At 42.0% G+C, this 21,496-nt stretch overlaps 1 protein-coding gene across 2 annotated transcripts in view; it reads left to right on the forward strand.

Moving 5' to 3' along the window:
* Positions 1-6,579, forward strand: part of OMA1 (OMA1 zinc metallopeptidase) — a 44,172-nt gene extending 37,593 nt beyond the window's left edge. For both annotated transcript variants that reach the window (XM_084872976.1, XM_084872977.1), the window contains one exon: positions 6,148-6,579. In XM_084872976.1, coding sequence (XP_084729102.1) covers positions 6,148-6,333 — 186 coding nt within the window. In that variant the 3' untranslated portion in view covers positions 6,334-6,579. The remainder of the gene's footprint in view (positions 1-6,147) is intronic.
* The last annotated feature ends 14,917 nt before the right edge of the window (positions 6,580-21,496 follow it).

The following is a 21,496-nucleotide window of genomic DNA, read 5'->3' on the forward strand; positions in this document are numbered from 1 at the left end:
TCCAGAACTTCAGGAAAGTTGACTGACTGGAAATTCTACAACGAGAAGGGAAGAGAAAACCAGAAGGAAAATCAGAGGAGCTGTAAAAGCCTAAGGTATGGAAACATGTTGCGTGCGGAGAGGACTGAGCCGGAGAGGAGAGGCGGCTGAGTGCCTGGCTGGCGTTCCCTAGCGGGAAGGAGATAAAAGCTCCGGACTGTGCTGAACCCCAGTTCCAACAGCACTGAACCCCAGTTCTGAGCGAGACCCTGGGGACCCAGGCTCATACAGAGGGAATCTGGGCTATAAGGCGGGAAACTCAGGGGAGCAGTGAAAGGCAGAGCCACCGAGTCGCGCACATTTCACGCAGAGGACAAACTGTTGATTGAGCCACTGGATTGCCCTAGCAGGGGGGAAGGAGACATAAGCTCCGGACTGCTCTTAACCCCACTTCCAACTGCACTGAACCCCAGTTGGGGGCTCAATGGGGGAGAGACCCAGGGGTCCTCAAACTTTTTAAAGTGGGGGCCAGATCACGCTCCCTCAGAGAGCTGGAGGGCCAGACTATATGAACTACTAATTCCTACTGTAACACCTCGGCTGCGCTCACTGCCCAAAAAACCTGGCGGGCCGGATCAGACTCCTCTGCGGGCCGCATGTGGCCCGCGGGCCGTAGTTTGAAGACCCCTGGACTAGACTGTCTGGTAGTGGGCGAAACTCTAGGGCACTTTTCTCTCAGAGGTGCTTGCAGCGAGTACCAAAGGACATTGAGGAACACTGAAACTCAGGAACCTCATAGGGTGGGGCTAACCGGTAGCCAAGGCTGTAGGTTCCACCCTGAAACTCCGCCCCATCCAAGCTGAGCACAGAGGCTCTTGCAGTTTTCCAAGTCTAGTCGAATAAGGCTGTCTCCTGGCATAGATACAGCTGATCCTCCCACCCTTTCAACTCAGGGATGCTGAAAGGAGCTTACAAACAGGCGCAAAACTGACCCACTTGTAAGGCAATCAGTTGCCTTCCACCAGACATGGACATGGTTCATATGATAGCACCAGTTTAGATAACATTTTAAAATACCTGGCACCATGCAAGGCACAGTGGAAGTGAACAGTAAATGTTGGTTCCTTTCCCTCTGGTTGGAATCTTTAGGCCAATTCCGTATTTAATTCCATGTCTTCCGTGGGATTCTTAGAGCTGTATATTCTTGTTAATGGAGTACATTCCTGTCTTCTCTTACACTGTAAACTCTTAAGAGTGTTTTTTCTATGACATTTGTCATAATGATTTATTCATAGCTTGTGTTCTGTAAATGCTTGTTTAAAATTCAGCATCCATTTAAGTGCCTATTATGTGCAGTGCACGAAGTTAAACACAGAAAACAAAGTAAAATGGGAAGGCATATTCTAGTGGTACAGTGGGAAAACGCTCACTTTTAAAGAGGTGAAGGTATATTTAATAAGATGGATTTGCATTTATGAAAATAAAAGACGTTGACACCCGAAATATAATAAAATAAATATGGAAAGGAATTTTTAAAAGCAGAAAAAAGAGTTTTACCAGTACGTCTGATAAAATCTTTCTATGCAAAATAGATGAAGATTTGATAGAAATGTATTTGGTTCGTAACAGAACTCTGCTTGATAGTTGGAGGAGAGAAATAGTTCACACACGAAGAAATATTAATAGAACGCCTTTATGAAGAACATATAGTTTTCCTAGTTATTAATGTAGCTCAGGCATCTCCAAACTACATTTATTCTGTAAGAGTCTTACACAAGAAATGTATAATGTGGTGTCAAAAAAACATTAAAACAAAACCATGTCGTGCAAATGCAGTAAAAATGAAAACAACAAAAGCAGGTTATAATCCCTTGTTTCTAAGCCTTTTTACTTCCATGCCAGCTTTTTAAAATTGTCTTTATTTTTAAGAGCAATGCTAGTGTCACAGCAAAATTGAGCGGAAGTTACAGAGGTTTTCCATATATACCCTCTGCCTGCCTCCGCGTAGACACAGTCTCCCACCGTGAAAATGCTTCCCAGGAGGGTGCCTCTGCTGCAGCCGGGGAACCTACACTTACACATCATCACCCACAGTTCCTCGTTTACATCAGGGCTCACTCTTGCTGGTGTAGATTCTGTGGTTTTTGACAAATGTGTAATAACATGTATTCATCATTATAGTATCATATAGAGTAGCTTCCTTGCCCTAAAACTACTCTATGCACTGCCTATTCATCCCTCTATCCCCCATAACCCGTGACAGTCACCAATGTTATTTTACTATTTCCGTAGTTTCACTTTTTCCAGAATGTCATTTACTTGGAATCATACATATGTAACCTTTAGAGATTTCTGAGGATTTGTCTCCCCCCCCCCCCCCCCCCATGTCCCTTAAGATTCCTCCCTGTCTTTTCATGGCTTGAGAGCTTACTTCTTAGCGCAAAGTAATATTCCATTGTTTGGCTGTAACACAAATTTTCCACTCACCTACTGAAGGACATCTTGGTTGCTTCCATGTTTTGGCAATTAGGAATAAAGCTGCTATAAACATTCCCTGAGTAGGTGTTTGTTCCTTGCCAGTCACTTAACCTCTCTTGGTCTGAGTCTCCTCATTTGTAAATTTATCTGATGCGTGCTAAGGATGCTGAGGTTTGAAATTATGTGGTTCTATAGATAAAAAATCATGGAATACTGTTTTACAAATTATGAATAACTCAGGTATGCCTATATGCTGGTGACGTTGTAAGTTGGTAAAGCTTTTCTGGCAGAAAGCAGTTTGGTCCTATTTAACAAAAATTATAATCTGTTCTTAGTCTTTGATCAGATTATTCGACTTTGGGGGCAGACTGCAAATGGAAGTTAAAAATAACATCTTTTATTTAAATAAAGCTTTCCATAGGATAATTTGTAAAAGCCGATCAACACTATAAAAACATTTCAAATGCCCAGTAATTTGCATGAGGCAGGGATCATGACTGCCTTTTCTGACCAGTGTGTCCCTAGCACCTTACACATGGTGGTGTTCTAAATGTTTGTTAACTGTGAAGATTGAAAAGAGAACTTAAGAGGAAGAGAAGAACTTTTACTGAATATACAAGATTCTAGGAGATGACATTCTGTTCTTCCCTTTGCTGCTTTGCATCTCCCATGGCTTAGCTCATCTGTGTCAGCTGTTTCCTGCTGGGCTCCACGCTTGTCCTGCTGACTGATACCAGTCCAGGCCTTAGGCCTGTGACGTGACAGCCATGACAGTTTGGCTTCTCACCTGGAAAAATATGTCATTGTGGTTATAAAGGCATTAAAGCAGGAATAGACTGAGTGTCCCAACTTTGCCAGGACAGTCTCAATGTATGCCTGCGACTCACTGTCAATCTCAGTAGCATCTCCTTTCACTCTCAAACGTATTCTGGTCCAGACAGGTCATCATTTAGTCAAGGGTCTGCCTTTCTTTTTACTTTGGTGCCTTATTTAGGAAACATTTTCTTGTTTGGTGTTTTGTGTGTCCCTCCCCCCCTCCCCCAAGTTTAGTTTACTTTAAGGAACATTTAACACAATCAATAGATGCAAGATGTGAAATATAAGGAAAATTGAGGCAAGACCCTACTCCCAAGGAATTTCACTTGAATGTTTTTTCCTCTTTAGTTTATTTTGATAACTCATAGCCTCATTTGGAGTCAGAAGTGCTGCTAGACTCAGGTTCCTGCCCTGACTTCATCCATTTATAAGACCCCTTTCTGGCTTTCTCTGGCTGCATGCTCCCCTGTTCTGTGGAACCTCAGGGAATACACCCATCTAAGAACCTGGGCCCCACCTAAGGGTAAGGTAATGGAGTTCCTGCTTCCAGGACCTGCGAGGACCCTCTGCCCTTGGACGCATGCACACAAGGCCCTTCACAGTGCAGGTGAGCCAGGGAAGAGAGGCAGAGGAGGTGGACAGCACGCCAGTGGCAGGAGCTGGGTTAGGCTCCCCGCAACCTTAGACGTCCCAAAATTCAAGAATTCTAATTTTGGGACCTGGCCTTCAGGGTCATTTTGAAAGAGTGGGAGAATAGAACATATTTTATTTATTACTTCATTAGCTTGACTTACAGCTTTTAGATATTTAAACACATGGTATCCGAGCCTCTATCTGCATGCTTGCCATGGACCCCACAGATATCTGGGGCAGTCCTGCTCAGAGTAAAACCTACAGTTTTTACCATGCCCTATCAGACTTTACGTCATCTGTTCCTACCCACTAGATTTTTTCTGCCCCAGCTGTATCAGCTCCCTCCGTGTTCCCTGCACCCAGGCAGCTGTCATCCAGCACATATCCTTAGGCTCCTTGCTGCTGCTGCTGCTGCTGCTGCTGCTGCTATTGCCACAGCCGCTGCCTTCCGGGCACTCCTCTCCTAGGTACCTCATGGCCTGGTCTCTCATGGCCTCAGGTCTTTCCCCCTCCTCCCAAAGTCTTTCTTGACTGGTCAGTCTTTTTTTTTTTTTTTGTAAATATATTTTTATTGATTTTGTACAGAGAGGGAGGGAGAGAAAGGAAGGGAGAGAGATAGAGAGTTAGAAACATCCATGAGAGTCATCGATCAGCTGCCTCTTGCACACCCCCTACTGGGGATATGCCCGCAACCAAGGTACATGCCCTTGACCGGAATCGAACCTGGGGCCCTTCAGTCCCCAAGCTGACACTCTATCCATTGAGCCAAACCGGTCTCGGCTGGTTAGTCTTTCTAAGACCTCATTACTCCCCCAAGCACTGACTGCCCCTCTCTGCTTTATTTACTTCCCATAATACACATCACTATGAAAAAGTTAGAGGCAATATAAAATGAAAATAATTTTTTTTTTTACCCTAAATATGTTTTTTTTTTTTTTTTAAACCCTTTAGATCAGTGGTTCTCAACCTTTCTAATGCCACCACCTTTTAATACAGTTCCTCATGTTGTGGTGACCCCCCCAACTATAAAATTATTTTTGTTGCTACTTCATAACTAATTTTGCTACTGTTGTGAATCATAATATAAATATCTGTGTTTTCCAATGGTCTTAGGCTCTACAGCAGCGGTTCTCAACATGTGGGTCGCCTAAAACCTTCAGAAAACACAGATATTTACATTATGATCACAATAGTAGCAAAATTACAGTTATGAAGTAGCAACAAAAATAATTTTATTGTTGGGGGTCACCACAACACGAGGAACTGTATTAAAGGGTGGTGACATTGGAAAAATTGAGAACCACTGCTTTAGATATTAAGACTTTTATTTTATTTTTATTTTATTAGTTTTTATGTCTTACAGTCATCCATGGACCTACTTTAAAGAATCGCATAGTTTTCTAAGGCTAGTTCCTTAGAGCAGCAGCCCTCCTACCCTGTTTTCAGTTTCAACCTTCTTAAAGTATTCGTTTTATATTTCCTGTCATCCTACCTAGCACTACTTCCCAACTTTCCGTGTCAGGCATCATCCGTTTCCCTTTCCCCAGAGGATGAGCATCAGTCTTCCCCATCACCGTCACCCCCTGTGCAGGATGTACAGGTGTTCTGCTCCCCTTCCGGTGTGGCACGTGGCGCCCTCACATTCTGTCTAATACTGCGCACCTGACACCACTGAGCCACATGTGCTGCGACTCCTTTCCTTTCCCTGCGGCATTCTGTTTTTCTGCAGTTAAAATGGTCATGATTGGCTTTGCTTAGGTTACTCGCTTCCCTAAGCTGTTAGCCTCAGGTTCGCGGCAGAGGCCCCAGTTATGAATTCCTTCCTTCAGTATGCACAGACATCTGTTCCTGTGTTTTTTTTCTCTTTCTTGAAAACAATCTCTCAGAGTCTTCAGACCTTTTCTAATCCAAACACTCATTGTCAGGATTGGTTTGACTGAAACCAAAGAGATCTTGCTTCTTCCCAGTGGGACACTGGGCGGTCACTGCAGATGCCGTTGTCTTTTTCCAAATATTTTATTATGTGAACGACTTGTGAAAATGTAACTGTTTACTGTGAATTTGTCTGTGGTTCTCTTTTATGTGTTGTCATTAAGATATCTTTGATTAAAAATACAGTGTATTCTTACATTTTATTATTTTGCGTAGAGTATTCTAAGAATTATTGGAATAATGTTAATAAATGTATGTGTATATTTGCTTTGTGTTCTTTTTGTATTCTGTTATATTCTTTCTCTACAGGCTCTTGAAATTAGAGAGACCTGCAATTGCCCACCACTTTCTGAGCCAGACCCTCGATTAGTGTTCAAACTCGCCATGAAGGATTTTCTTCAAGAATCAGAGAAAAAGGACCTAAATACCACTGTTAAGAAAAAGAAAGTGGATCCTCTTCCCATTGGAAAACAGAAGCAAATATCAGGAGCATAAATAATTGAGAAAAGAACTAGCAGTTGAATTGAAATAAGTGAGACAATGGATAGATGAAGAATATAGCAATCCTTATCATTTCATGTTACTTTAAAAAAACTGTTGGAATTGAAAAAAAATTGATATTCATAGTCAAATCATGTCTATATCATGTATCTAAATTCTTCTAGATATTTTTCATGAAATATTGATGTATTCTAATTTATTTTAAAATATGTTGCAGAATAAATTTATATTACACATTTTACCCTGTTTCACACTTGCTTTTGATTTGGAAGGCAGACGTCTAATGGAAAGAAACCAGAAAGCCGAGTAATTGTTATGTAGAGAGGGCTCCTCTGGCTGAGCCTAAACTGGGTGTCAGAGTCTGGATGGTTAGGATGGACTGGGAATCTCTCATCTACTTGGAGAGATTGATTTGTATAGGGGTAAAGTATATGGAATAGGGGCTTTGGGAGAGAGAATTCCCTGGTGCTTATTATGGACAGCACAGGAAAATGACTACAGGCAGAAGCTGAAGAAGCTGTGTTCATAGGAAAATGTAAGTGATTTTATTTGTGGTCCGAGTGATAGAGTGAGGATCACAGGGGAGAGCGGGTCCTTTCCTGGGAGACACACCTAGTGTGCTTCTGGTGCCTGACGTCTCAAGGGAAAGTCATGTCATTTTGGCTCCTTGATGATGCTATAGTTCGGAAGTCTCAGATTCTCAAGGGAAGCAGCCCCGGTGGATGGCTGTACCAAGAGAGGCAGGAGATGGTTGTGCCCCTAGGTTGATTTCCTTGAGCAGCCAGCTCCCAGTTCAACGTTGAGGGAAGAGCACAAACCACATCCCTAGTGACACTCAGAAATTTCTTTCTATCTATCTATCTATCTATCTATCTATCTATCTATCTATCTATCTATCATCTATCTATCTATTAAAGGCTCATATGCTAAGTGTCCCTCCTACCATCCAACCAGTCGCTATGACGTGCATTGACCAACAGGGAGCAGACGCTCAACACAGGAACTGCTGAGCTGTGGTGACTTGGCAACAGCAGTTCTCCGGTGGTGTACTCTGAGAGGAAGGAGCCCGATTTCTTGTGGGGCTGTGTGATTGCACTTTCGGCGGTGGGTTCACTGAATCTGGTTTACTGCACACTTATGTTTGCATTCCACACTTTGTATGACAGCAACTTTGCAGAGTGCCTTCTTGCACTCCCAGCCCCTCCGGGGATGTTGGAGAGCTGGTTTCAGCCCAGTTTCAGCCTGATCCCTGCAGACCAGGCCAAGGGATCCCACCTGCTGGAGGAAACCCGCTCACTCCACAGAGGTTGGGGAAGGACCATGGGAGGTTGGCTCCAGGGCGTGTCCAGTCTATCTTGGCCACCTTCTAATTCATTTCCTTTTAATGTGCATGAATCTGTGCACTAGTATTACACAAATGTGGAAATAAGTTTTTAAATGTGTTCTTATTTATATGGTATTTATATTTCTAAAGTGGTGAAGTCTAGTGATGTTGAGGCTATATTCCTAAGAGGAACATTTCGCTTGAAACACATTATATTAAGTAGTTTCTTAGAGATTTTTATGAAAGGGAAAGAAACTATCTTTTGTTGAATACCTACTGAGCCTATTTATTCCACAACCTTATAAAGTAAATTTTGTTATTCTCATTTTATAATGAGAAACAGACTTGGAAAGGTTAAATAATATACCCAATGTCTCTCAGCTAGAAAGAGCAAGCTAGACCTGTCTGGTTATAGTCGTCTGTCCATTTCCATAACTCACAGATTTCTAAAAACTAATCTAGCAGAAGATAAGAAACAAACTCTGTTCTCAGTTGTTTGCTAGTTTCCTCAATGTAGGGCTTCAATACAGGTAAATGTCTCTTTCTGTGGGTGATTCTCCATGTCCTCGCAGACCCTTCTGTGCAAAAGAGAGAGGAATCTCTCTCCTGCCTGTGGAAAGCCTGTGACTTCTCATTTGGGAATGTCCTGACGCTGTTACATTTTTTTGACAAAATATTTATCTAGTTATTAAGAAGGCAAGCTCAGAGCCGATTTGTTTTTCAGGGTTCATTATATAGGTTGCTGGTAATGAATTTCTTGATCACGTAGGACAACACTTGGAAGGAGGAGGTTCAGATGAACTGTTCTCCGTATAGTTCTTCTTTACAGTCCCAGAGACTGGAGTTCTTCCCCAGGCACTCTGTAACACATACAGACAACTGGAGAATGTCACCTAGAGGTAAACAATAAAACACACCATTAGATTTCCCTGTAGATTTCTGAAAGACACAGTGTAGTGGAGACCCTAGACTGGTTTTCGTCCATTGTATTGTCACATCTAATTGTATTATTCAGACTCCTTGAAAACATATGCAAGTTGACATCATGTCAGAAAGAGAAAATAGAGAGGTAATACTTTAATAGTGCATATGAAGTTTTTTTTTTTTTTTTTTTTTTTAAAAACAACAAGAATCAATAAATGTAAAAAATGTAACATTTTTAGCTCAGGATTTTAGGAGAAATTAAATAGTAATTGAGATATAGTGTGTGTGCATGCATTTTAAGCTATATGTGGAAATGACGTGTATGTTCTGAATTTAGTTGCATAACTTAATTGCTTTTCATGTGCTCATAGGGTGCAGGTGTTGGCTGGTTAGCTCAGTTTTTAAGAACATGATGCCAGTAAATCCAAGGCACACATTTAAGATAATATCTCTTCTAATACAGATAGTTGTAAAACTATATCCTTTAAACTCAACTCAACGAGAGCATGTGTATTTATGGCTATGTCCCTAATACCTAACACTTTCTGGCACATTACAGGCATCAATTAATATTTTACTGATACTGTATAGTCAACATCAATCATCTATTCAAAGGTTTTTAAAAAAAGAGAAACATTCATACTCAGTGACATTTCTGCCTCTTGGTAGCCACAGGACCCTGGGCAAATCACTTAAACTCTAACCCTCATTTCTTCATTTGTGAAATGGGGATAATAAATCCTACCTCATACGATTGGTCATACGTGATGATTAAGGGGAATGATGTACTAAAGTATTTAGCACAATGTCTGGAATGCCAGACTAAAAATAGCCATAATTTATCGAATGCTTTCTTTGTACCAAGCTTTGTGTGAAGCACTTTTCAGGCACTTTTGAGCCTCGCTGGAACCCTGTATAGGACAGGGGTTATTTTGCCTCTCATTATAAATCAGAAAAATGCCGTTTAGAGGGTTGATGAAACTTTTTCTCAGTTACATGGTTCTATTTCATAAGATGATATTACTTGCAAGAATAGCAAAAAACAAAACAAAAAACAAACAAACAAACAAAAACCAACTCAAAATCAATTAAGAAAATTTATTGCCTCATCTAACAGAAAAGCCTGGGAGGACACCAGCTTCGGACACAGTGTAGTGGAGGATCATGAGATCAGCAAAGCAATGGCTCTTTTCTCTGCAGTTGTTCTCAGTTCTGGCTTCACTCTACCTGGATGATTTCAAGATGGCTGTGGGCAGCTCCCTGCTATGTGGTTCCTTCACATCCAGATAGGAGGAGTGATTCACCTGGGTACTATTGAAACAAAGTCTTCAACACCAACTGCACCCTCTGAGGAGCACCCCAGGAGCCATCCCAGAGTGGGATAATGCTGAGGATGGGCACAGCCAACACCACTCAACAGAGCTGCTAAGGATGGTGAGAGACATGCCGCTGCAAACTCCACTAAGTAACAACTAGAAATCCCTTACCACTTTTCCTCTGTCAGCAGGCCAAGAAACATAATTCCTTGAAGATTTGCTCTGAAATGACATTTAATCTGAGCAAGGAAATGTAGCCTATGTTTTACATTGATATGATAATACATTTGCATGAACTTATTTGCTTTACCACTTCCAAGATATCCACCACCTGATTTACCTCCTTTCCTCAAAATTAACCTATGAGATTGGAAGAACAAGTGGTGTTATTGACTCCTAGGAGAGAAAACTAAAGCTGGGAGGAATTAGGCAAGTCATCCAAGTGTGCGCTTCAGGTAAATGACAGAACTGGGGTTGGAAGGAATGGATTCATTGATTGTAATCCAGTGCTCTTTCGGCAATACCACATTCTTTGGAGAGGGAAGTATTGCCTCCATTTTTCAGCTGGAAAACGAAGCACAAGGATATTAAGCAGCTGTGTGTCCAGCACTGCTCAGCATGTAACGGCAGGACTGAGATTCAGACCTTCATCTTCTGACTCCAAGGTCTGTGCTCTTCATTCATTTATTGCCACTCCAGTGGGCAGATCTCATAAAGGATGTGGGAACGGAGAGTGTTCATTTCCCTTCACCCTCACTTGTAAACAGCAGGGCTAATACCCTTTGCCCCCTAATTTAAAAGCACTCATTTTAATGCTCTAGGACAGGTGGTAAAAATTTCCATTCACATATGTTCACATACATGAAGGATAAAATCCCTGTTTATCATCTGTTAATGAGTGTGTATTAGGCTCTAGAGAGTTCCTTAATCTGTGGTCAGAAATATCTCTTAACTTCATTACTAGGAAAAAAACCCTATCAGTGTTCTACCCTGGCTCCTTGCCCCATAACTTCCACCGGAAAACCAACAGTCCTCACAACGAGGCCAGTGGCTCCTCGCCTTTAGCCACCAGGGACTCTTTTTACATTCCCTGGCTCTCTGTGCATGGACTTTTGCCCTGTAATGTTTTCTGTCTTGAAGGTTTGGACTCGACTCATGACCAGGTACTCATAACCATGATCTCTTGCTGTGCTGGCAGTTAGGAGCTGAGCTAGTTGGGCTGGGGCATATGTTGGTATGCGCCTGCTTGCAGGTCTCTGAATTTCTGTGACACCATCACAGACCTATCAGGACCTCTGCTCATCATGTGAAGTTACCAAAATTCCAGCCCACAAGGAAAATTTGTGATTTTAATTAGTCTGGCTAGCCTAATTATGTGAGAGAAAATACAAAATTTTTAGTTAGGCTTTTTGAACTGCAAAGGATACCTGGCAGATTCCCCAATACAATTTTTATAGATCATGAGGAGCCTGGGGCCTCGTCCTATGCAGCATGGGTCTAAAATCAGATTTGCCTCTATTCTCTCTTCAGAATCTAAAAAAAAAAAAAATTACATGTTTTAATTTTGACCAATATAATAAAGTATAACCATATTTTTGTAGGTTAGGAATGATGGATGGTGGTCTACTTAAGGGTTCTGTTATCCTATATTTAAGGATATATTTTTAAAAGTAATTTATCTTGGCACAGAAAAAAATAGGTTGAATATAATTTTTTCCACAACTCTTCCCCTCAGATGGTATAGTAGCCTTGAGAGAATCATGGGCAGAGGAACTAGTCTTACTCTTCTCTGAGGACATGGGACAGTAACATTTACCTTACTTACTTCCCAGCATCCTTATGGGTTTTAAGTAATCTGTATATGCTTTCTACAACATTTGCCGTGCTGCCCCCATGATGTCTCTATAATCCAGCATTGCTTAGTCTGACCTGTGAGAGTGTTAGGAGAGGTCATTTCCAAGTGCAAGGCCATCTGTCTGATTGGATGCAACCCGGAATTGATGATGATCTGCTCTTACTCAAGTGGAAGAAAAGGGGAAACTTCTTGGTAGCATGTTTTATTTTAATCTGGTTTATGAGTGTATGTACCTTTAACCTAGTTATTCTATTAATCCCATAATGCCTGTAGAGAACATTTGAGAGTGTTCCTGATTCTGATGCTAGACCTGAGGCCCTGAACCTAACTGTTCCTTATACCCGGGCTTCTGAGCATTAAAGAGAAAAAAATCAACATGATATAGAAAAATGTTAGTTGCATGCAAACAATTGATTAGAATAAGATGGAACTTGGAGACATTGTAGAAAATAGGTCTAGGCAAAGTACCAAAAATTAGGTACAGCGGTATAGTGGCAGATTCAGAAATTACCAAAAAAATTGGTACAGTGATCTGGTAGGGTTAAATCAAGAGAAATAAGGTCAACTTTTTCCTGGACTGGCCAGCCTATTCTCCAGATGATAAACTTGGAGAATAGGAGCTAAGGATAAGTTACCACAACCTTTCCTTCTTTTTAATTTTCACAGCAGCTCCTCAAGGCATGGGTTTCCCCCCAGTTTGTAGATAAGGAAATGGAGGCTCACAGGGCCCTGTAACTTGGCTAAGGTCATGAAGATAGTCCAGGAACTCAATTAGGATTGTGCTTTTACCGACTTCAGCACGTTCATACACAGAGCTGAGAGCAATTGTCGGGGCAACTTGGGAAACATTTATTTGGGGTCCTTCCTTTGTTCTAGTGCCCAAGGCTTTTCTCCTGCTCTGTAACCCCTGCAACTTTCCCGGATCACATCTTCAATCACCGTTTCTCAACACTCATCTCTTACAATGAACCAACCAACGCACTGAAAGGTGTTCATGACAACGGCCCAGAAGCCGTCAGGAAGACAAATTGGCACATAGTAAGTGCTCAATGAATTTAAGTCCAATGAGTGACTGTATGTGTATGCATGAATGAATACAAACAAACAAGCCATAGGAGTTATTTGAATGCTTGAGATAGTTTTGGAGTGAACTTTATTAATAATATAGCAAAGGTAAAGTCTTACCCATGCACCCAGGGATATTCTACACCCCACCTTCCTCTCAGTACCCAGAGTTATGTAAGCCTCAGCTCTACCCACAACCACTCCATGGCAGGGTATAGAAAAATCCCACCAGTCTGTACTCTCCAATGACTCACTAACCCTATTTGCTTATTTATTCTCTCCTGAGGGATGTTTCAGGCACCACAGGATTTCACCCAGCCACAAGAAGGGACATTCCCAGAAATGCAGAGGGCTTACCTGCCCTCTGTGCCCCCAACCAGTGGAGGGGTCAGAGTCAGTAGGTAAATGTCTCATTCTCCTGAGGAGATTCCAGGGTGTGTCCCACAGTTTGTCCAAAGTTCCCCTGTGGTCCCCTCAGTTGCTCACAGTTTTAAAGCACTAATTAGTGCATACTACATTGGTTGTTTTCTTTCCGTTCACTTTCTCATGCGTGCTGCCTGAGATCACTTCCAGATAAACCACCCAGTGTCTGTTTACCTTACCTAGTGTCTAAGGGCCTGCTTTTGGGGGAACCCAAACTGTGAAGTTAGCTATTAAACATTATTATTATTATTATTATTATTATTATTATTATTATTATCATCATCATTATTATTGTTATTATTATTGAATACCAAGAACAACCCAACTTTATTGGTAAGGAAACTGAAGTTCAGAGAAGTGAACTAACTGGCTCAGGTTACAGCAAATAGTGCTAATAATCCTTAGCTCTCCAGGTTGTTTTGAGGAAGTAATAGCCAGCTCAGGTATAAATGGGCTTGTAAACCTTGGTATTGAACATGGGTTGTTTATTGTCCCTTCACAGTATCACCTCTTCTAATGATGGTGACATGCAAAGTCCACATAACTTCCAAAGATGATCTGATTTACAAAGGCAAATTGTGGCCAAAATTTGAGAGGAGATTACTTTGTTAGGCAGATAATGCCAATAGATAAATATAAGATGGGTTTTTCAACATTCTCCTGTTTTCTACCCAAAATAACATTAAAAATAAGGCATTACCTGCCCTGGTACTCTGTCCTCTGCTGTAAGTTATCTCTCTTTAAACTAGTATTTCAAATGTCCCAGCAAGCTGGAGAGGCTTCCTCACTCCCGCCCCTCATACACATGGACAGACAGACAGCGCTCCCCTGGTTGAGCTCAGTTAAAATGTTATTGGTTCCATTTTACTAATGCATTAAATAACTTTTCCAGTGTCATAAAGTAAGTGGGAAGGGCATGACTCAAACTAGGTCTCCTGAGCCTAAGTATTTCATGGCTATTATTCTGCCTGGGACTAAGTCCAAGATCCAGAGAATTGCATTATGGGGCAATATATTGGCCCAATACGGTAAGAAGAGCTCTCAACCATGGACAGCTCCACTGGGTATGGAGCTCTCAGTTACTGGAAATGTTCAAGTAATGGGAAATGTTCAAACAAAGACAAAAAGACCATCCATAAGGTTTGTTAGAGAAGAGAACCAGGCTCAGAGTAGGTAGAAGTGTGAAAGAGAAGCTGTAAGGAGAGGAAAATGTTCCTTAAATGTTCTGGACTAGAACAAAATGGGCCCAAATACTCGATGAAAAAGAATGTACAGCCTTGGCCATCCAGGCTTTCATTCTGAGATAGCGTCTTAGGTGTCTGTGCTCAAGCACTAGATATGGTGGCTCTGCTCCTGGACCACCGAGGGCGCTGGTGAGGCGACTGGTGAAGGTCTCCGTTAGAGTCCTGGTTCTGCCATTTTTCACCTATGAACCTCACTTTCTGCCTTTCTCAAATGGGAAGAATGGACTTGCTGTACTTAACCATGAGGATTAAATGAGATGATAATATACTTCCACAAATATTTATTGAGGACCTGCTATATGCCTAGTCTTCTACTGAATCCTGATGTCTGTAAAAAGCTTCCTTAATTTAAAATATTAAGTATTACTCTTTATTTAAAAAATTGTCCAACTGCTCTCTTCTTCGTATCCCACCAAGGGAACAAGAAATGGGGCCCATTCATCTACTTTGAAATAAATTGAGCCCTTATCTAGGAAAATAGAAGAAATGGCTCCAGTGGACAGTTTCCAGCAAGACAAATCCCCCCGTGGCCTCTCCCTGCCACCGCTCAATAATGGTGTTTGCTATAAATCAGAGAGCTTCTTTATCAAGTGCCTTGGAAGCTCTTGGGACCGATTTAGCCCTAGAGTGAGATTAATCACAAATGCTACTTTAGAAAGAGTGATGGGTGTGAACAAGAAGGTTCAGTGGAGATCATTTCGATTCACCCTGATTGCTGTAGATAGCTGGGGTTTGCAGAACTAGGGCTCTAAGTTTGTAAACATTTCTCAGTTTTAGAAAAGTGATTGTCTCCAAGAATGGCTTCTATACCCCTAATGATGGCATAAAGAGACAGGGGAAGGAAATAATGTTTTTTAAAGTAACGACTATGTGTGTTGGACACTATACTTACATCATTGCCTGTAATCCCTGGAACAACTTCTTGAGATGGGTCTGGTTATCTTCATTCACAGATGAGAAAAGTGAGCAGCAAAATGACTTGTACAAATGACCAAGTGGTAGAGATGAGAATGAGATGTAGGAGTGCATGTCTCCAGAACCCTACCAAGGATCCCCTTGAGAACTTGACTGTAGATCCCTGCCTATGAGCTCAAGGTGGTCACCTAGAAGCAAATGGAAGTGGCTCACTAAGACTGCAATGATGCCTAAAACAGCCCTTCCGGACCTAGTTTGATGACACTTTTATGATGACCTTCTCAAACATCTCACTTTTTTTTTTCTTAAGGTGGTGAATGAATGAGTGAGTGAGAGTCCCCTAGGCAGAGTAAAACTCTGCTTACACTCTGCCCATGGACAGTATGGCACCCATGGAGGGTATGGATCCATTCGGAACCCCACTCCCCTCACCACCACCAAAGAGAACACACTGTGAGGAGCATGGTTGACAAATGCTCTGGCTGTATCACCTTCAGCTCAATTGTGTCACATCACCTGTACTGCTCTCAGCCAGTGACTGAACACAGAGGGATATCAGAGCTGGGCTGGGCCATTCCTGTCTCTCCTGGGTACCTCTAAAGAACAACTTTTGCTTAGAGACTCCCTATTGGCCTAGCTGAGACTCTCTTAGAACTACATTATAGTCAGAAGTTCTTTTAACGTAGTTCTCCTTCCTTCACACGTCTTTCCTATATGTCAGACCTGCATTATAGAGTGAAGGCTTTCACTGATTCTCCTGCCTCACCTTCCTCCTCATTCACAGGAATCTCTTGCACACTCATTCCCTCTTGTTGTGTGCTTCTTGGAGGACTCAAATAAACAGACATAGTGATTCTGCTTCTCCAACTCAAGTGTGTACCCCCAGGAAAACATATCACTACTATGATGTTGTCATGCAATGGAATGATAACTATGGAGCTGCAAAAATGAGGGGATTAGCGATCTAGGCATCAACATGAATATACCTCAAAAAGAGAATGTTGAACAAAACCAAAAATGGTTGTGGAAGTGATCCATATAGGATGTAACATTAATATAAAATTTGAAAACATGTAAAACAAAATATCATTTGTAGATATGTACAAATGCAATAAAAATATAAAAACACACCAGGGAGTGATAAGCACCAAATTCAGGAGAGAGGTTAACACTAAAAGAAAGGAGAATGCAATCAGCTTTCTATTTTAAGCTGGGTGGTTGGTACAAGGTTGTTCATTGAACCTGTTTTTTTTTTTTTTTTAAATGTCTGAAGTATTTCATGATAAAACATGAATACATATTAAATCATGCCCAACAAATGGCCAGTTTTGAAAGAATGTTCAGACGATGTAGAGCTGGCTTTGTTGAGGAAAACCTTGGCTCTGTGCGAGTAGTTCGGCCTTAGTCTGTTGTGCCTTTTCCTGCACTGAGGAGCAACTTCTTACCTTCCTGCTTGTTTCCCCTCTCTCTCCCCTACTCTCTCTGGGCCAGGAGGCTCTCGACTCCTTGTTCCTGAACTCCCAGTGGCTATGGCAGTAGCAGAGTAACATGTGTTTATGTTTTTAATAGTCAGGCGATGAGAAGGCTGGGGACTGGGAAAAGAGAGGCACATAGGGCAGGCAGCAGAGCTGCTGCCCTTGTCTAAGCACCTCTGCATGGGTGCTGGGTCTGCAGAGGGTGCCTGAGGGCTCCGGGTCAGAGGGTCAGACATTTCTGCATGCCAACCACTTTCACAAAAAGCTTCTGATAGCTCACCAAGCTGGTCATCCTTTGGCAACCCTAACCCTTTTTCTTTGAAAAAGGTGCTGGTCAGCTAATAGCAGCTCCGCCAATCAGCAGGGCTTAGAATGTGTGCAGAAGTTCCGTAGAGTGTTTCATACTGTGTTAGCTCATCCTTCCAGAAACTTCTGGAAAGTCTGTTTCTGTCTTTGTAACATGAGAGGTTGGGTTCATTCCTCTAGGTCTACCACGCCCTGATATTTAAGGATTCAAGGGAGCTGGGTGTTTGGATCCTGTTAAGGTATAAGGACCAGAGAGGCCCCACATGGAGGTCAGGGACACCCACATTCTTGAGCCTTGCCCATCATCATGGTCAGCTCCCTCCTCCTCCAAGGAGTCTGCCTGACCAAGCCCACATCATCCACATTTGCTTCATACTTCACATTCTATTTGGTGATTTCATATATGCTACTTTCTTTAATTCTCACAAAAATCTAGTGATATTTATATTATTATCTCATAGATGAGGGAACCAAAACTCAGAGAGGTTAAATAACTTGTCCAAGACCACACAGCTAGTGAAAGGCAGAGTTCTGACTTGAACACAAATCTAGAAAGTAAAACTCTCGCCAACTTTCTTTGTATTGTTTGTAATTTTTCTCGACATGTTTCATTCCTCCACTTAGAATATAAGAACCTCAAGCCCAGGGACTAGAACTTCATTCTAGTCCCTCCCATGTATACAGTAGGTGCTGGTTAAATGCTTTCTGAGTAAAAGCCAACCTGATTGAGATGTGATCACATCAGATGTCAAACCCCAGAAAAGCTTTGTGCAAATACAGATCCCTGCATGCTCGACAGCTCTCAAACATACCTTCTGTGCCCACACCCTGCAGCTGGTGTGACACCTTGAAGGAGACATCTCTGGTTAATAAAAAGCCCACTTACCTGTGCCTGCCCAGCTGTGAGTTTGTTATCCAGATGCTCTACTTCCTCCTTTCTACATGGTATTCTTTTCTGTTCTCTCCTCCACACCACCCAGGCTCTGTCTCTTCTCATTCAGTGTTCATTCTTCCTTGCTCTTTCTGGCTGTGGACTCAGCTTCTCCCAGCTAAACCTTTCTGTTTCTTCCTAGCTTTGGGGTATTTCCCAGAATCTCCCAGACCCAACTCTACAGATGTCCTGTGAGCTCCCCACAATCCACCTTGTCTCAGATTCTGGGTCACCACTGAGATGTATGTACAGACTCATAAGTGCATGTGTGTATAGATTCTTACATGCCTGTGGAATTACACAGGTGGGCTTACTTGACAGCCATACAGCTCTGTGTCTACTGGGCCAGGAGCAAGGACACAGATGTGCATTTGTGCTCACAGCGGCAGACACAGGATCTAGATGCAAACCCACAGATGACAGGTATATGGGCACAGATTCTCAAATGTGCATGAGACTATGCATTTGAAATGGAGTCTATATACCTCTTGGTACGGGGATACCAGTATAGGCAAACATAATACCCTATGCCCTGACATGGGGACACACACATACATTCAAAGGCATGGAAGACAGCCTTGGCCTCCTCCTCCCCAGGGAGAAGTCCATCACAGCTCATGGCCTTTGCGATGAGACAGGTTCACACCTTCTCCTCGGAGCCAGCCCCGCCTTTGTCAAGTTGTCTGACCTCAGGGTCAGAGATGGAGCTTCCCCGAGTGCCCACAGCAGCCTGTCCCCTTCACACTCAGCCATTCCTCTCACTAGGAGCTCTGCTCTCAGCAGGGAAGGAGCCGAGGCTCAAGGTAATTAACTCTCTCTTTTCGCTTCAGCAACATTGATCTGTACAAGGGCCATACTCTGACTTCAAAAGAACAAAGCTTTTAATTTCCCTGCTAGAAGATGCTGTTCTAGACTTGTTTGATGTGTGAGTCCTATGAGTAAAAGTGACAGCATACTCGCTCATCTTCAGAGCATGCCGTAGCTCATAAGGCACTTTCGTGCCATTTTGTTTTAGTCTCACAATAAGTCTTTGGGGAAGGTAGTACATGAATTAGCCCATTTTACAGATGAGGAAACAAGGCTAAAGCAACAACAATAGCTCTCACAGACTTTCTACTACATGCCAGGCACTGTTCTAAGTACTTTGCATGTTTCAATTAAAAAAAAAATTCTTAAGATTGTCTGTCTTCATCCCTGTTTTACAGATGAGGAAAATGAAGCACAATAGGTCATATTAACAGCCTGAAATCACATACTTATGTCTGGATATCTGGCTTCATCATGTGCTTGTAAAGTTAAAGGGGATTGACAGAGAGTATTTGTCTTTTGTATAAAAACAATAAGCAGTGCCTACTTATGTTCTGACCACCAATGACCACATATATGATTTTCTTACATAATTGGCTTTGCCCTGGAAAGCTCTTATTCAATATGAACATTGTAAGAAATAGCCTGTCTAATGCATTTTTATGAAACTTTTGAGGTTTTGAGAATAGCTTGGGTGTTCCCTCCAAAATGTTGCTACTGATTGAGATGCCTAGGGAAAGAGGGAATTCGGCTGGAAACACTTGACATAAGTGTTAAGGCACTTCCTCAGATTGACCTGGGTCCAGATCTGCTCCGCCACTTACCTTTCATGTGTCCTGGGCAAGAAGCATACCTGTGCGAGCCACAGTGTCAGATGGAAGCAAAAGCACTTGTGACGGTAGCATCCAGGGCTTGGCGGGGTGGTCACGGATGCCCCACCACACCTCTGAGGGAGGAAAGACATATTGGTAACTGTCAGTAACTTGGGGCAGCTGGCAGGAGTAGGATGTGAAATCAGTTATGTAAATCGTGAGCTATATGTCAAAGTTCTATTTGTCCTGAGACAGAGTGGAATTCAGCACATTTCTCATCAAGATAGAAAATAAAAGCAGAGAGAAGCGAGGAGCACTCTGGGATAATTCATCCACAGAGAGAGCCCGTTGTCTTCCTGACACTCTGCTGGGGCAGCCACCAGCCCTCCATCGTTTATCTGGCTGCTTGCCTGTCTCTGTATTCAATGACTTACACCTTCTGAGTCTGTCTGTTTAGAAGTTTAGCTGGGGAAGGTTGTCGCTTTGTCCCTGGTTGCTGTGCTTGTGTAAATACAACTCAGGAACTAATCTTGCTTTCTCCTTGGTAACACCCAAGTAGCTGTGGCTCTCCAGAGCCTCCACCTCTTCTGTCTCTGCCTTTGCTCTCGCCTTTCTTGCCCTTCTTGCCTTTTCTTTACTCAGATTTGTTTCAAGAGAACGAGCACAAGTCTCAACCATGTTAGGAGAAATAACTGGGCTCTAGATCAATACTTTATAATCATAAGAACCTATTGGCATTAGAAATTTTGAGCATTCAGTACCAATTATTAATATTTTTTGTTTACACATTATCTAGTTACTTCTGTATTAATATTTTATGGGTAAGGCATACACACAAATGGAGGTTTTTAAGATTTTTTTTTTTTTACAAAGAATGAGATAAAAAATACAATAATATAAAAACAATTTATTAATGAGACAAAAATTCTTGCTCACACTAAAATGTTATGTTTTTGAAAACCTTGATTTAATGCTTTCTGAAATTGTTTTTTAAAGGTCTAGTTTCAAGTTCAGTTTATATTGCTGGTGGAATTCAATTGTGTTTTAGCTGTAAGGGACTACCAACAGCTGGTTTCGCCAGAGAAAAATGTCAGCAAATTGCAGACCCTTGACTTTCTGAAAAACAATTGCATATTCCATCTTTGTGTTAGACAGTTGTTTTTAAAATTCTCACTGAGGATATTTTTTCATTGGTTTTTAGAGAGTGGAAGAGAGAGGGACTGACACACCCTGACCGGGGCTGGGGAGGAGCCTGTAACCAGGGCATATGCCCTTGACCAGAATCAAACCTGGGAACCTATGGTCCACAGGCTGATTGATGCTCTATCCTATGAATCAACCGGTTAGGGCTAGAGAGTTGTTTTAAGTACTAATCTCTGGGGTTAGCAGTGAGCCTCCATTTGGTGCAGAAGATTTTCCTCGTCTTCACCCAATTCTAGTATTTCAGATAACATAATCTGTAAATCCATGAACTGTGGAGAACCCAAAGTGGAACGAGGTGTCCCTTCTGCACTTTACTGAGGATTTCTCACAGGGATAGGTGACAAACTGGTCTAGTAGGACCATCAATGTCCATCTGTATATTATATCTAACAAAATATTAATATTTTAATTATTTTAAATCTAAATATATAGATAGAGGCCTACTATATCCCCCACCCCTGTCCCTAAGTTCGCTTGAATCATTATGCATGCTGTCTGGGTAGGTCAACCTCATTTGGGAGACCTCTCAGCTAGAGAATAGTGAGATTCAGGACTAT

The sequence above is a fragment of the Pipistrellus hanaki genome (assembly GCF_964339955.1).
Source record: "Pipistrellus hanaki genome assembly, chromosome: 2".
NCBI lineage: Eukaryota > Metazoa > Chordata > Mammalia > Chiroptera > Vespertilionidae > Pipistrellus > Pipistrellus hanaki.